Below are 17744 nucleotides of genomic sequence, written 5' to 3'. Positions count from 1 at the left end.
TCTAGTTTCATTTCTTTTCTTCATTAGAAACTGGCAGCAGGGAAGAACTGAGAATATTAACAACTGAATCAAATAAATATCTAGCAGGTAATTTACATTATAATAAACTGATTAACCAAAAAAAAAAAAAATCATTTTTCCCACAGCAGTAGTATATTTATTGTGCTGAAATCAGGTAGCAGGGAATGAATAGCTCTGGGGAACCAGTACAGAATGTTCACAAAGATTTACAAATCTCTAGTCATTACACACTGAGCAGCAAAAACAAAAGTGTTGAATCCTCTTATACCAAACTATTATATGCGTTGCAAATTTTCTGTAATTCTCCTGTCCGCATGCCTTGGGGGAAAGAAGTGTGTAATTTTAATGCACAATAAATATTTTCTAGTTTACAAAATATTCTGAAATACTCTGCACAAACAGCATTACATCCTGCACATGCAGTTTTGACATGTTAAAGATACTTATACTTAAAAATATTCATGCCTTTTTTTTTTTTTTTTTTTTGGTCACATTTTCTCTAATGATCCCTGTGCAATACCCACCAGCAATTTAACCTATGTAATGAGACACAGTGCAAGTTCTTTCCTAGTGAATTTCCAGTTGTTTTTTTATATTACATGAAACACTTCATTTGTAAATAGCAAATTTAATTTTCTGATTCTGGCTACTCTCCCTTTTGTGTTCATTTTATGTCTTAGCAATTAACACTTTGTAACAATCAAGCACTGAATTTAATCATCTTTAGCACCAAGGAGTCAAGACTATTGCACCAAAATGGGTTTACACTTCATATCTAGTTACAAATAAGATCTTGCAACTTTGTCACAAGAAAAATATCACTCCAAAATTAAACAGGTTAAAAGAGAAGGACAGTTTCACAGAAAAGCTTGCTGGACACTACTTGTAAAAAAAAAACCACAAAACAGTGTTAGTGAATTTGAAAGTTAATATTAAAATCTACATTAGAGGACTCCTTGATTTTTTAATTAAAATTTATTTAATTTTAAATGTTCTTTCCAACAGAAGAGGTAGGTATATTTCCACATATGAAAAATCAGTAACAGCCACAAATCAAAACAAGGAAAGCCTGATAAAAATCAACATACCCTCTTCTAACAGCACATAAATATAAGTACTTTATGATGTTACTAATAGAGACATGAGTTGTTTCATGTTCCAGACAATAATCTTAATTTTTATAATATATATCTGGTAGTAACAGGAGTATTGAAAGGCTGCCTTTTCATCACAAAAATTGTTTCCCACAGTGATTTGTGCTGCAGGTCACGGTGACCTTTGACTCGCCGGGCAGGAGTTTACTGTAATTCTTATTTTCACCAACACCATCAACATCAAGCCTCTAAGAGTCTACAGAGATCATCAGATTTTAAAAATTTAATTCCAACCACAAGGGTATCTTCAGACTAGAGGCGGAGAGATTTGACCACTCCAGTCAGCAAAATGAATTCAAATGTGCACGTTTTAAAGTATCTGCATTTCCAGTTTGGGACCAGAAGATGGAAGGTAACTGATTTTCATCAGTAGGTAAGTAGCAATTTAGCCAAAAAAAAAAAAAATGCATAAAGACCATGTTTTTGTGATTATCAGTCTGAAGAATGAAGAGACATGAAAACTCTCATACAATGTACACACGAATATGAACAGGGGGGAGGGGCCTCCAAAGTCACGTGATGATTGCTTTGGTCTGACAACATCAAGGCTAATAAAAAAAAAGTGTTTAAGATAAAAACTTCATAAATAAAACATCCGGGTGTTGTATTTAACACTTTACTCAATCTAAAGGTTACTAATACATAGAGCGCGTTTGTCTTTTTCTCCCCATCCCCAAACCCTCATTTACTTCTGGTTTCCCTGAAATCTTTTATGAAGAGAGAGCTTCCTCGCTGTCGACACCAGGTGAGGCCCAGTTCACTTTACTCTCCTTTTGCTTTTCCATTTTTCTGCTTTTTTACATTTTCTACCACTAGGTGGTTTTCTGATTTGTTCACACCGTTTGCTGAAATACCGTTCGCAGCTGTTTTTCCAGTTTTTGCTTTCTTAGGCTCTTGGTACGTCCGAACGTAGAAGTTAAGGAAGAGACATATGAAGCTGACTGCATAGGCAATGAGAGCCCAGTGCATCCATTTGGGGAAGGGGCAATCGGTGTAAAGGGACAGCGCTGTGTGCCCAATGGTCACGTGGAACTGAACCTGAAAAACAAAACAGCGCGGGTACGTTTACCGTGGGCAGCAAGCAGCTCGTCGCGACCTCAGCGTCTCCCGTGCAGCTAAGACAGGCCCACGCTGTCGCCCCACGGTCCAAGGCTTAAGAGTTCTCTGGTTCCTCCTCACTCAGGCTGCTGCTCAAAGGACATGTCCTCAGCTAGGGCTTCCTGCTAAGACCCAGGCACCTCCACCCAGAGGGTACCTCCATCCCTTTAACCGAAGGGTTTTGTTTTGTGTGGGTTTTTTCGTTTCACAGGAATTATGTCTTTTGCATCTGCTGACTTCTGGACTGTCCACCTCTCCACTCGTGTACAACCGAGGGCGGGGCTCTGCGTTGGTCTCCATGATTCCCGAGCCCTTGGCCTGGTGTCTGGGCTCAAGGAATTATTTTTTGGATAATGTTGAATAATTTTACCTAATGAGAGGGAATATCAATGGCCTAAGAGAGTAAAGTAATGGTACTATCGGCTCTTCAACTTTTGTTTTCCTCCCATATTTTAGACTGATTTCTTTCCACAAAGTTGTCAGCAAGCCGGTACATATACTTCTAAAAATGAGCTTAACAAAATGGTTCATTACTGGTTTCTTACAGAATAGCAGACAGGTAAATATGCATTTGAAGGGACACAAGCCTTTACAGACTAAGATTTTTTGGTAAAATTTTGTAGATATTTGAGAATAAGTGTAAAAAGAGTGAATGGTTCTCAACATAAGAATTATGAATTCCATGGTACTAACAAGGGTCAGCTTTTTACAAGATTAACATACACGATTAACTGTTGTGAGAACTGCTCGCTTGGAAGTACACTACCCTTCACGAAATTAACATCCTGTTTGGAAAGGGCAATTGTGGTTTCTCTGTAAAGGACAGCATTATCAATATTAATTACTATATTAAATATTAGTTTTAAAATTTATCCCATGTAAGCCCCAAATTTCTATCAGACTGAAAAACTTTAAGAGTTTTCCATGGCAAAATCCAGACTTTAAGAACTTCTGATTTCACAATGGTTTTTAGGACGTGCATCACGGAAGAAGGGTGAGTGTGAGGGGTGGCATCGCTAAAGGACACTCAGGTGCGGGCTCCGGCAAAGCAGAGATGGAGGGTTCACATGAGTTTTGTCACCTCCTCATTTTCTTGGGACCACCTACTAATTTCTGAGAGAAACGAATTACACAAGCTATATAAAACGGCTTACACAAAAACTGGAGGAAGCTTCCTGCAGCATTTTACTTACAGATGAATCCTGCACACCCAGCATTTCCCAAAGGTTGTGCTTCCTGTTTGGTTAGCCTTTTGTTTAGAAACTTAAAGCAGAGATGAATAATGTTTCCAAATGTGATTCCACTGATAAAACTGTGTACACGCTATGATTAAGGCAAATTATAATAAATGCCAAGGCTTAAGGATAGCTACCAGGTTGGTTTTGGATTTCCAGTTTGGTTACTGGGCTAGTGCTTAGCTTGGAAGGTTGCACTGACGCACCCAGATGCTACAAGAAGTCCTACTGGGGGTAGGTGCTGAGAACTGCCTGCTCTGAAGACTAGCATTTGAGAATACCGAGCTCTGCTCTCTAAGGACTGTGTGTCGGGGAATTAAGAGTTCTCTGGTCCTTGGTCCCTTCCTTTTTTTGAATTTAATTTAATTAATTTTTAATTTTTTGGCCGTGCCACGAGGCATGCAGGACCTTAGTTCCCCAACCAGGGATGGAACTCACGTCCCCTGTAGTGGAAGCATGGAGCCTTAACTGCTGGACCGCCAGGGAAGTCCCCCTTCGTCCCTTCCTTTACCCCACCCCTTCCTTGGCTCTGTGCCTTTCCTACAACTTTCATATTCTAAACGTATGGGATCTGTTCACAAGGATGGAAAAATGGAATAGACAACAGAAAATTTATGTAAGGGCAAGATGAAGAGAGGCAGTAGTAACATTTCAAGTGGAAAAAAAAAAAAGCCTAAGAAAGAAGTTAGATTATTTTTCTAATCATAAATGAGTCTGTGTACTTTGTGGTGTGCTTAGGTCTTTACTCATCCATTTCACAGATATGTTTAAAGGATATTTCTCTCAGACAAGAGCTGAGTCTGGTCTTTTAAGAACATTTAAAAAACGAGTGGCCATGACCACTAGGTCTATGAACAGGTAGCTCAGAACCAAACAGTCTCAACTCCTATAGCTGGAGCACAGAGAAAGTCGACTTGGTAACAGAAAATTGCCGAAAATGACTCAGCACTTTACAATTAATTAGATTCAAACATTCTCAGCGTTTCACCAGAAAAAACTTTAGAAGCATTTAACTCACCAGCTGCAGCATGGTCAGGTATTGTTTCCACCAAAGATACTTCTGAATCCATGGGCCAAAGGCAGTTAACCCGTAGTATGAGTACATAATCACATGGATGAAGGAATTCAGCTGGGCTCCGAAAAATGCTTTAGAAAAACAGAGGTATTTACAAGATACAGAAACCTGTATTAGGTGATAAACGATTTGGACATAAAATAAATGAATCTACATTATTTTCCAACATTTAATCTTGAGTACAGATGAGGAATAAAAGTTGTAAAATAGTTCTAATGGAAAAGCCTTCTCTTCAGATCATGCCAAGTATTTTTAAAGTTTAGACTCAGGCTTTTACCATATAAATAAAAAGGGGTATCCTTTAAATGCAAAGGACTTTCAAAGTGGCAAGTTTTCAAATGAGGGTATTCCAGTGGCTTAAGTAGGCCCCAATACAGAACTATTGCCAGTATTACTTTGCACTCTATGACTCTTGGGGAAAAAAAGTCATGGTACATATAATTGTTTAAGCAGATTTGTAAATGTTTCATTATTGCCTTTACATGTGCTGATATACACAGCTACAACAAAATAGTACTTATTTCTCAGTTTTCTAAATAGTTTTCAATGGAAGGTAGCAAGGTGAACTGTACTATTATATATACTGACTTGTACCCTGGGTCCCCATCAGAGGAATGGTCTGTTTACAGCTCAGTGATGTGAATTATCTCCAATGTACAGGCATCTGAAAAGCTGGAGGCAGATCTTGGCCAAACTGTGAATTCAGATTCTCTTCAACACTGAGAAGGCTACACACAATTTCCTTTGAGTAAGAACCAACAGGTGCATTTGGGCCTATCTGAGAGGAGGAGTGGGCTTTGGGCTTGGACAGGAGACAAAGCCTTCAGATTGAGAAGCTGCATCTTGGTATCCTCTGGATCAGAACCACGAGAACTGCTCCCTATCAGAATATAACTTGCTATGTTTGGGATTCGTTTATGCTTATCCCTGGGGCAAATCTTTAGGCGTGAAAGTCGTCACAGATAAAAAGCGAAAGCTCTACTTTCTTCAAGTTTCTTTAAAGTGAAATTAACACAGAAATAATTAACCATGAAAGTAAATTAAATTATAGACCAAGTCAAATTCTCACTACTTTCCATCTTACGTATTTACATAATTTACTACCTGGGGATACGTTCCTGAAAATGCTTACCCTGTCCCCCTGCGACCCACTTAATTCCAATCCACCACAATGTAAACATTGTACAGTGATGATATACGTGAAGGAAGGAGACTTGGTTGTTCTTCTTCCTCAGGATAAAAAACACTGTGTCCAAATACTCAATGCCTTTAGAAATAAAGTACCACCACAGAGCGGCAGCTATCTGTAGAAAGAAAGGGAAAAAAGCATTTTACTAACACCAGAATGACACTATCACATGGTTTTCTACACATTCTAAGTCCTCAACAATCTTCACTGCACAAAATGTAGGCGGCATAGAATCATTTCTGTCTAAGTGGGTGTGAAACCTAGGCATCTATTCACAGGGAAGATAATGGGAAAGAAAGAGTCCAAATCTATATCTACACGGTGCCAACAATTCAGAGAAAATTTTCAGTCTGTTCCATAGCTGGATGTCACCGGTACCCAACTGCTGAATGCAGAGCTGTAAACACTTTCACATTGCTATGATTTTCAACATGGTAGAGAAACTGAGATATTTACTTTGTAAAGGTATTTCACTTGTTCACGCCTAGCCTATATCATACCTCAGAGATTCTTGCAAGTGTGCTTGTGTATCAACTGGGCTCTGTGAGTGTCTGTCTCTCTCTCTCTCTCACTTTAACATATGCAACAAAATACTTAATCACAGTAGTTTTTATTAGGCAGTAAAATCTTTAAAATGATAAATTGCAACAAACAAACACACACAACAAATATTTCTTAGGTCATAAATACAATCCTGCTTACATAAATAAGTCTTTTCTTTTCCTGGGCTCTAATTAAGACACCAGATGGTGCAGAGAGATTACATTTACATGCTGAGATTAAAGATCCAAGGATCCAGTGAGAGGTGACCTCTGTATGTATGTTTCAAAATATTTTCCAAGAATCCTACTAAAATAGTAACCTAAATTCATCTTTTTTATGCCAAGTATTTTCTACGACATGTGTCCTATGCACAAATACCAAAGGCAGCGGTACATAACTGAAATCTGTTCATACGCCTCTGTGTGTCAGGGGTTTGGCAGATTCACTCACAGCCAGGCTTAGGCGTTTCAGAACTGATAGAGACCTTCCTCATTTTATACCTGCACCTGTTGGATGCCATGGGTTTTTGTTTGTCTGGGTTTGGCTTTTTGCTTTTGAAAAACAAAATTACAATTTTAAAGTGTAGGCAAGGAAGAAAGAGAAAGGCCAAAGAAAAAATAGTATTGTATTTACAAACTGAGAATTATTTACTGAATTTGCTTGAGTGATACTATTGTTGAAAATGATAAAGTTGTTTGAAAATAGGCTTGAAATAGGGAATTTCTCGCAGCAACACTATATTTAATATTCACTATTATGTTAGTACTTTAAAGTATAACATTTTGGTGCAGCAAACTTTATCTAGAAGGGAAGAGATAATGTCTTATTTCTCCCCCCATCTGGGCCTCTAAGTTAGCCACAACTCATGAATAGTAATAAATAATCCTTCTCTTTAGTTTGTAAACTGAATAGCTACATCAAAGTGAAGAGATCCTTCTTGGCTACATAACAATGGATACAAAAATGAGTCTTTGGGTAAAACACTTATTCTGCCACATCTCATATCAGAGAGGAGGAGAGAGCCAGGAAATTTTCAAATGCAATCTGCTGCCACTCTGGTTCTTTCTCCTACTTGATTTCAGTTCTCACAATAGCTCAATTTTTAAAGAACTGACCGTTTACGCATGCCAGGATGGTAGGCTCACAATGACCAGAGTGGTATTTTTAAAACTTTATCCCCAAAATGTTAGCATGTTGTTTCGTCCAAGGGGTTTACCTAAGTTCACTCCTCACAGCAAGCAAGTCCAGCGCTTTTCCCTTTCCCTTCCCCGACCTGAGCAAGACCAGAGTCAGCGCTCCACCCAGGGGGACGGTTCTCTAGCAAGGTTACCGTAGCCAAGAAATCTATATAAAGGGGCTCCTCTCATTCTCTCTCAGTCACATCACGGGTCTTAGGTTCTTGTTAACCATTTGTTTACATGACTAGTGTCTGCCTCTCCACCTTTGCTAGAATGTCAGCTCCACAAAGGCAGGGATCCTGTCTGCCTTTCCACCTGGGTCCCCAGGGCCCCTCACACTATCTGCATACAGCAGATGTTCAATACACATTTGCTGAATGAATAAAACCAACATGACAACCAAAAGGGGTGATTTTTCTTTCATCGGCATGTTATATCTCCTAATAGGGAAATGAAGACAGAGACATAAAATGATAACTACATTAAAGCAATTTGGTGTTGGGTCTTGATGAATACTGCTACTTATATTGTCCAACCCCAATGCTAAAGAGCTACTTTTTTCCAAGGGCAGCTACTACAAATTATGTTTACATATATTACATGTAACATAAAACACACACATACATATAACATATGTTATATATGCTATATAAATATGTTTCGTGTATATGTAATGTTCAATATGAACCATAGTACACAAGAGGAGTTCAATAAATAGTTATCAAAATGAGATAATTTACTGTTTCTTCGACTTGAGTAAAATGGTAATTTTACTGATGTAGGTGACTGCAAAGTAAAATATGATAACATTATATCACTAGTCTACTTTTCTGCAAATGTGATAAAAACTGAGTTTATACCTATACAAGTTGTGCTATGCTTAATTTACTAAACATTACATAGCTTATAAGACGTTCGTTCTCCTCAGACTTCCTTAACAAATGAATTCAACTTTCTTTAAGAGTTTCTATTCTTGACCCAAAAAACAAAAGTCTAAAATATCATCTTTATACTAAACATAGAACTTCTTTTTTTATTTTTTTGAGTACTGCATTTTAGTAATCCCACACACCTTCACTCTCACATCACCAAATGAGAGAAGATACTGGAGGGATGAAAACAGATTTTCAATTATGTACTTTTAAAAAAAAAAAACATAGCTTTATTGACTCAAAACAATCCAGTACACTTTTACCACTATACTGAAGAATGTTTTTCACAGACTAGGGACTACAATATTAAACCAACTTCTACTGATTAACAGTGTTTTTAAGGTACTTACCCTGACTTCGTGAACGTTATCCGAATAATCCACACTCTGGCAAATATAGCTGTATCCTGCATTATATGATCCCATGAGTAACTGGAAAAAGGGAATAATATTTGGAGTAAAGTTTTAGTAGACACAGCATTTATAAGCACTACCTACAATATGCAAACTTCCAAAATATTTTTAGAAGCAATACTGTCTTAAAATTTTTCAATGCATTAAGCATTTAATATGTTGGAATTTCTAAAATTTACTGTCAATTTATTTTAAAATTGAAATCTAAATTTAAAATGACATGTGACATTTGGACTGAGACAGAGACTATCTTCCTCATAATATTAAGAAAAACTGTGATTCACCATGCAGCAAGAGTTGCATGGATTTCTACTCTTGAACCAGAGTGGGTTGCATCTAACAAATTGGGTAAATAAGTTAAAGTTTTTTATGAAGTTGAGCTTCTGTAGGCTAAGTTGTCAATTAAAGAAAGGTTTTTAAAAGGAGATACTGGGGCTTCCCTGGTGGCGCAGTGGTTGAGAGTCTGCCTGCCAATGCAGGGGACGCGGGTTCGAGCCCTGGTCTGGGAAGATCCCACAACGCCCAGCAACTGGGCCCGTGAGCCACAACTACTGAGCCTGCGCGTCTGGAGCCTGTGCTCCGCAACAAGAGAGGCCGCGATAGTGAGAGGCCCGCGCACCGCGATGAAGAGTGGCCCCCACTCGCCGCAACTAGAGAAAAGCCCTCGCACAGAAACGAGGACCCAACACAGCCAAAAATAAATAAATCAATAAAATTTAAAAAATAAAAAAAATAAAAAAGGAGATACTATTCTTTCTCCTAGCATCACCAGTCCAGTGCTCTGGGTTCACACAGAATGTTAATGAAGAGGCTCTTGGAAAACAAATTCCTTTTGCTCTTACAACCTAAGAAACGGCTGTGCCGATCTAGCCTTTAGGGTTTCCTTTCAAAACGCCACGCAGGATTTGCTGCTGCCCAGAAAGGTGGACAGTGGTTAATAGCAACAGCTGTGTAACAGTTAACTCACTTCACGTCCAACCTAAAATACAATGACACCATGTAACAGGCTTTAAACTTGAGATCGGTATTTCACATCTGCATATTTTCATCAGCTACCAAACCTGAAACTGCTGAGTAAGAATTATAAACATACAGCTACAACTATTTACTGAGTGCTTAATGTGTTCCAAACACTATGTAAAAATTATCTCACTTACCTCTGATACCCTAGAAGTTAGGTATTATGCCCATCTTACAGATGGGGAAAATGAATCTCAAAAATGTTAAATAACTTCCAGTGTCAGAAAAGCTAGTAAGGGTTATTTTAGAATCCAGTCTGTCTGCTTCAAAATCCCACTTTAAACAACTGTCTTAAACTTTATATATGTTTCATATTTTTGTTATCCAAAAATGAAAACTGTCAATAACATAAAATTTACTCTTAGAGTAGCTAACATTTATCTTAGGGCACAACATTACAATGATAGTTTTACACATTCTCATTTTTTAATTTGCAATAGACCTGGGGAATTATAAAGTGAACTTTAGTAAACCTACCTCTCTGAAGATAAAAAGGTTAAGCAAAACCATCCCGAAATTATAGATAATGAGCGCTAAACGCATCTGGAAAGGTTCTCGGTCCTTCATCCATTTTGGACCCAGCCACACGAACAGGAGGTAAAGGGTACTTATACAAAGCGTAGGCAATGGGGACTGCATCAGAGGCCAATTTTCCACACGTTTATCTACAGAGAGAACATAAAATTCCTTATACAATAAATGTTCTATAAAATGAACTTATTAGGAAGCATAATGTTTCAACTTTGTTTTCCTAATTTGACCAAATACAGATTCTTAGAGGCCCAACAAAAATACATGACGTAAAAACCAAAGAAACGAGACCAATTCCTGGGAGTACCTTTTGAAAATGAAGTTTCATTACATAAGGCACACGTTATATGTTTTACAGAGAACCTCGAGAACAGAGAGAAGAAACAAAGCTCATTGAAAATACAGAAGAGGCTTGGGATGAAAAGTTAATCAAAGGTTTCATAGACAGAAAATAAATACTTTAAGGAGAAACCTGACTTTCATATTAAACATCTGAAATTTATTAGCACAGTTTGGAAGCTGCTCCATCCTATGCCGAAGGCAGGAAAAACTTAGTAAACTGAAGAGGTCTGGAGCATGGAAGCCGTTCCCCGGAATATTTCTGGATACTGAAGACAAGAGTACAGTTATATGTGTATTAAGTTGAGGATTAAGTTAGAGATCATTACATTCCTGTAACTTATTTAAACAGCAACCACATATTCAAGACATTTTTCTTTTTCCTTGAGAACATGAGTCTACCTTTTTTCCCATGAATATAACCAACTTAAGTACTTTTCTCTAAAGCTATAAATCATTTACCTTACATATGTGTGTGTGTGTATATATATATAAAATGTAACATGTTATTTCATTTTAAATGAATCAACTGTTTTTAAATTCAAATATGCAACCCTACGTCACATTTATAATAGAATTTTGCCACAAATAAAACATTTCTAAGAGAAAAATGATGATGAAATATGAGGTTGACAAAAATTTACATTACAAAAAGACAATGAATTTTTATATTTCTAAAAGCTAAACAGCATTTTAAAGGTTGTGAATCTAATGTCTAGTTTATTCTTGGTAATGCAAAACATTTCTAAGAGAAGCATGATGATAAAATATGAGGTTGACAAAAATTTACATTACAAAAGGACACTGAAGTTAATTTTTATATTTCTAAAAGCTAAACAGCATTTTAAAGGTTGTGAATCTAATGTCTAGCTTATTCTTGGTAATGCAAAACATTTCTATGTTCTATTTTGAGGAAAATAATATATTTTTTTAAAAGTAAAAAAAAAAATTTATCTTTCAGCCATCTCCTAAAACCTAGCCTAAATGGATTTAACTTAATTGCTCATTACAATGTCCCCTTATTTAAACTGTCAGTTTTACTAAAACTATATATGCAAAATAGCTCTGGATAAGTTAACTGTCTTTCAAAATACTTTACCTAAAAATAAATTAGTCTGTTTCTATATGCTGCCAACAGAAAATAAGATACATGACATGAAACACAAATACAAAAATATTTAATCACATAGCTTCCGAAGTTGGGGCATGACACAATAACCATGGTTTCTATAAAATAAGAGTTGTTAGAAGGGTGGGATAGTGACTTGAAAAAAAACACATACGAAAACAACAACAACAACAACAAAAAACCCAGAAAAACTGATTTTACTTTATTGCTTACAGAGGAGGCCTACTCTCTATCTATTCATGGAAATTATGGTTCTGTCATTCAAATCAAAACATATTCCAGAATTAAAAATAAACTAAAGTACTTAAAAGACAGGAGAGAGAGTAATCCTGTTACAAGGAGGGAGTGACTTAAAAGATGGGGGGCTGATTTTTGTTGAAGGCACTGTGCCACTATGGTCTTACCAGTGGTTGTTCCCTTTTCTTTACTGTTGTCGTATTATTCTTCTGTGACCGTATCTTTCTATGCCAAAAGCCAACCTAAAACATGGGGTATTCATCGACTTAGATCTTTATTTTTCTATATTATAGAAAAAAAAAAAAACAAACGAATACAAATCCCCTAAATCCTAAAGCTTGGCTCTACTTCAGGTCACTAGGGAAGGAGCTGCCGGGGTGCTTCACCCCCATCCACAAACTAGACAGAGGGCAGATGCTGCTTTTCCCATGGATACAAAGAGCAAAAGGACTCTGTTATGAGAGAATCTATGTAACAAAGACAGGAAGATAAATTCACCTGTAAGGAGACTCTAATTTCTGACATCACGGATTATGTCTTGCTCTTATACACACAGAATTCCTCTTGACTTCAAAGGCAGTTCTGAGCAGCAAGCAGGAAAAAACTAGGGAAATGGGGCCAAACTTTCCCCTAAATCAAGAATAAATAAATAAGCTCCTTCTTTCAGATGCACAGTATGAGTAAATCACTCAACAGAGGTATTTAAAGAGACACGAGTAAGAAGCTGCAGGTCTGATAAGATGAAACACTGAGAGAGGCCAAGAGAAGGGTAAAGAGGTGGAGGGGAGCAGATAAGGAGTAGCAGACGTATCCGAGAAGGCACAGGAGGCTCCATCAGTAAACAGTCGGGCTGAGTTTCAATGCCAGCTCTGTAGCTGTGGGTAGGACCTTAAGGGCATAATCGGTCCTCATCTCCTGATGGAGAGATGAAGGGGAACTAGATTAGTGCTTCTCCAACTTTAATGAGGAGAAGAATTACCTGGGGGCACAGTTACAATGCAGGTTCTGACTCAGCAGCTCAGGGTACAGCCCATTTTTAGGAAGATTCTGCATTTTCTAGGAAGTTCCAACTGACTCTACGCCAAGAGCATCATGGACCGTCCTTGAGTATCAGAAAACTAGGGGATCCCTTGGGATTTTTTTTAAAATTTTTGAAAATTGTTACTTTTTAAAATAACAATTAGGAGGAAGAATGGAATTGAAGGTAAGGAAAACTGGATTAAGAAAATATGCAGTTTCCGCTGGCCAGGGGACCCACTTCTCACGGCCAGAGTCCCTGCACGTGTGTTCCCTTACAGGGCATCACACGGTCCTGTAAACTTCCTTAAACTGCCATCTCCCTCAAGGCCGGGGCTGGGTACCTCACTCTTGTATTACCAGGCCTGTTGAGGCGCCTGAACATTTATTTGATGAATAAATGAGGAGTAGATCATTTTTTTTCATATTAGTCCTTTATTGTCTATCCCTTCAGTGAAACCCAACAGTACAGTTACTGATAGTCGAGGTTTCTTCAGAGTCCAGCAACCCTTCCCCACAGCTCTTCCCAATCCTCCTCCACGTCGGCTCACGGCTTTAACCTGAAGTCAGTCAACAGCACCTCACCCCAGTACTGAGTGAATGTGTGCTCCATGGGGCTCAATGTCTTTACCACATTGCTTTCTCCAGGGAAAAAACACAACACCCAACAATGCAAGTCACGCCTTCACTTGACAACCACTTAACAGAGCCCTACGCCCAGCCTATAAAAGGCGACATTTCACACCGTATCCATCTCAGATTAGCCCTCCAGTTTACAAGGGTCAGAGAGCTCTCAAAAATTCCACCCCCAATGATTATCACAGAAGTTGTAGCCATTGTCAGCAACGTGAATCACAGTACAATAGCAACTTCCACTCTGTGATAACATTTGCATGAAATTTCTCCACGTCTTTGCAGTTATCTGTGTCTTTCTGAATTTGTGTGCATTAATATTTCTATCTGACAAGATAGCCTACACTTCTTTTACATGTTCTCTTTTCCACAAAAAAGAAGGACTGAGTAGGTCACAATAGTATCAAACAATCATACAAAAATTCACCATTACTAAACAGTCCTCCAAGTCCTGAACCAAAAACAAGTGATGGCAGATTAGAACAGTAAAGAAAAACCACGAGTACTGAAGCTTTACCTATTTTATTTTAATAATGAACTATTTTATATAAAATAATGAATTATCCAGCTTTTCATTAACACAAATGTTTAAATGACATTTTTTATATGTTGCCTTTCTTCTAAGAAAGATGTGTGCACTTGCTTACCTTTTTCTTTTGGCTTTTTTCCAGTTTTATTGAGAAACAATTGACATACATCACTGTATAAGATTAAGGTGTATAGCATGATGGCTTGATTTACATAGATTGTGACATGATGACCACAATAGGTTCAGCTAACATCCATCTTCTCATATAGAGAAAATAAAAAGAAAAGAAAGAAGAAAAAAAGGAAAACATTTTTCCTCCTTGTGATGAGAACTCTTGGATTTACTCTAACAACTTTCCTATATACCACGCGGTGGTGTTAGCTACTGTCCTCACGTCGTACACTGAATCCCTAGTGCTTATCTCATAACCAGAAGTCTATACCTTTTGACCACCTTCCTCCAATGCCCCATCCCATCACCTTCCACCTCTGGTAACCATAAGTCTGACCTCTCCTCCTGAGTTTGGTGTTTTTTTTTAATAACCTTTTGAAGGTAAATTAAATCCTCTATTCATTTGAGTTACACTGAATCCAAATGTAGATTACGCATATTAGAGTAAAAGAAGATATATTTCTGGTACACTGTCAATACCCTACTCCTACACAGCTATGGGTGGGATTCCATACCATGAATTTATTAGGAAAAAAAAAAGAAAAATTCTGTTGAAACCCTATCCCTCCTGCCACCACTGAAGTCAAATTCTGTCATCAAGGAATACCAAGATTCAAATGGGTTTCACGTAACACTCTTGGGAATTCTCTCTTTGAAAAGCTCTTCTTTTTGGTGGGGGTGTGGGGGAATCAATATGGTAGAAATATAAATTGGACTCCAGTTGATCTGTTTGCCAAATTGTCTTCTTTCTATATTTTATATTATTAATATGTTTATTAACAGGTCTATGCCTTTATATCTTGATGATTTTGCTCTCACTTTTGGGCCTATTTATTAACAATTTTAAGCCTTTCATGTTGCATGGAAGACTTGATCTAAACTAGATGTGAAGAATTTTAGATTTAGAAATGATCCCTTTATCTCAGAAATGAGATTCAGAGAGGCCAAGAGACTCCTGTGGCCCAACAGCTCTTCCAGGGCCACTCAGTCACCACACCCACTCATTTTAAGGGAGAAATGCTCCCATCAATTTCTTCCTAAATTATAGGTTTAAAGAAAATTTTCAAACAGAATTGTGACTATCCATCATGTTCCTTCAGGAGAAAGAAAACAAGAGGGACCTGCAAAAGTCCCCTTAGCAGAAAGAAGGACAAGAAAGAAACAAACCAAGGCTCATGCTTTCACGGGTGGTGCATCTGGCAGACCTGGTTGGGGGATCGTGATGCTTTGGAAGACATGACACTAAATGCTGGGGAAGGACCGAGGATGTCTAGCTTGGAAAAAAGGAGGCCTCATCAAATACTAAAGAGATATCAGATTTATGCTCTATTGCCAGAGAACCAGTGAGAAGAGCTTTAGGGAAATAAATTAGACCTAAATTCAGAACATTTCTAACCATGAGGTCTCTTTTTCTGTAAGTAGAAAAGCTGTCTCCCTCGGTAATGAGTTCCCTCTCTGAGTTTTAATGTTAAGCAAACCTAAAGCTAAATATTATAGCAAGTCAAGTTTAGGAGCAAGAAACTTTATTTCAATAATAAGAATTCCTAAGACACATTACCTTAACCTTCCAGACCCTTAAGAGTTAACTTCTTTCTCAGGAAATAGTTTCCATTTAGAACATTTTGACTGTTTCATAAAGCTCATGCCGAGTGGGACTGATTTATTTACAAACATTAGTCTGGTCAGCAATCACACAATTTTATCCATGTTAAAAGGCCATGGAATGGTTACACAACTGTATGTGTTTGCCAGAACTCACAAACTGATCCACGGAAAGAGTTCATTTTATCATGCGTAAATTATACCTTTATTTTAAAAATGGGAGGAAAAATGGTCCATCTGAAGTGGGGCTTCCCTTGAACACCCTCCACCAATAGTCTTTTATTCTTTACCTGATTTATATCTTAAAATCACCCAGCATGGTATATAGAACAGCTTTTCAAGTCAGACCCTCCATCCCTTTTGAGCTAAGTGATTTGCAACAGGTTATGTGGTCCCTGACCTCTCAGAATTCCCCAGCTATTAGAGGAGACAGACATGAAAAATCAATTGCTTTGCAGGACGATGACAGCAATGTCAGAGGCCAGTCTGAGAACAGTGGCGGGACAGGAGAGAGGCGACGAGGGAAACTTCCAGAGCTGACATCTGAACTGTTCCTTGAAGGAAAGAGGAGGGACTTGCCAAGCAGACAGGGAGGGCCGAAGGCTTTCTTGCAGAGAGAACCATATGTATAAAGAGCCCCAAATCAAGAGATAAAGCACTCATTTTGTAAACTAAGCAGGCCTGAGGTAGAGCATATATACAAGGAAAGATGGCAGGAAATGACTGGAGATTTACAGGTCAGATCAGACCTGGGAGAGTCTCACAAACTATGCTGAAGACGCTGGAACTTATCCTGTAGATAATGGGGAGATGCTTCATTGGTTAGAAACAGGAGACCACATTCGGCTTTTAGCAGATCATGACGGAGGCAGTGGGAGATGGACTGAAGGGGAAAGGCAGGGAAACCAGCTGGATCAGTGGTTCTCAGGTATCTGTCTGTTGCTAGGCTGCCCACAGAAGGATCATCTGCTTGTTAAAAATATAGATTCCTAGGCTCCACCCCAGTGTCTACTGAATCAACATCTCTGTTGGGGGGGGGGGCCCAGCACTACGACGTCAGAGTTCCCCTGGTGATGCTGATGGGAAGCCAGCCTTGGAGACCACTATAATGCAAGAAATGAGGGAAACCTGGATTCGGGGGCTGCACTGGTGATGGAAAAGATAGGCAGATATGAAAGTCACAGGGGCACAATCTACAGACGTGGTGGTTGACATGGACGTGAGAGGTGAGAGTGAAAGAAAAGTTCAGGATTACCCCCAGATTTCTGACTTGCCTGGTGGCACAGATGGTAAAGTCATGGATCCAGGACAGAGCATAAAGGAAGAGGAGCAGATCTGGAAGGAGATGATAAGGTGCATTTTTAAAAAATTAATTAATTTATTTATTTTGGGCTGCACTGGGTCTTCGTTGCTGTGCGAGGGCTTCTCTCGAGTTGCGGCGAGCAGGGGCTACCCTTCGTTGCGGTGCACAGACTTCTCATTTCTCACTGCAGTGGCTTCTCTTGTTGTGGAGCACGGGCTCTAGGCGTGTGGGCTTCAGTAGTTGTGGCACGCGGGCTCAGCAGTTGTGGCTCGCGGGCTCTAGAGCGCAGGCTCAGTAGTTGCGGCGCGTGGGTTTAGTTGCTCCGCGGCATGTGGGATCTTCCCGGACCAGGGCTCGAACCCGTGTCCCCTGCATTGGCAGGCAGATTCTTAACC

At 38.6% G+C, this 17744-nt stretch overlaps 1 protein-coding gene across 1 annotated transcript in view; it reads right to left on the bottom strand.

The window, feature by feature from the left end:
* Nucleotides 1–470: 470 nt before the first annotated feature.
* The window catches only part of ELOVL4 (ELOVL fatty acid elongase 4), a 32399-nt gene continuing 15125 nt past the window's right edge, over nucleotides 471–17744 (bottom strand). Inside the window, exons 2-6 of the mRNA XM_036871302.1 lie at nucleotides 10336–10523; nucleotides 8776–8856; nucleotides 5716–5887; nucleotides 4527–4654; nucleotides 471–2213 (exon numbers count right to left, since the gene is read on the bottom strand). Coding sequence (XP_036727197.1) covers nucleotides 1938–2213; nucleotides 4527–4654; nucleotides 5716–5887; nucleotides 8776–8856; nucleotides 10336–10523 — 845 coding nt within the window. The 3' untranslated portion in view covers nucleotides 471–1937. The remainder of the gene's footprint in view (nucleotides 2214–4526; nucleotides 4655–5715; nucleotides 5888–8775; nucleotides 8857–10335; nucleotides 10524–17744) is intronic.

Source organism: Balaenoptera musculus, chromosome 12 (assembly GCF_009873245.2).
Source record: "Balaenoptera musculus isolate JJ_BM4_2016_0621 chromosome 12, mBalMus1.pri.v3, whole genome shotgun sequence".
NCBI lineage: Eukaryota > Metazoa > Chordata > Mammalia > Artiodactyla > Balaenopteridae > Balaenoptera > Balaenoptera musculus.
Note: the sequence above shows the minus strand (reverse complement) of the source record. Positions and strands in the feature narration are given on the sequence as shown.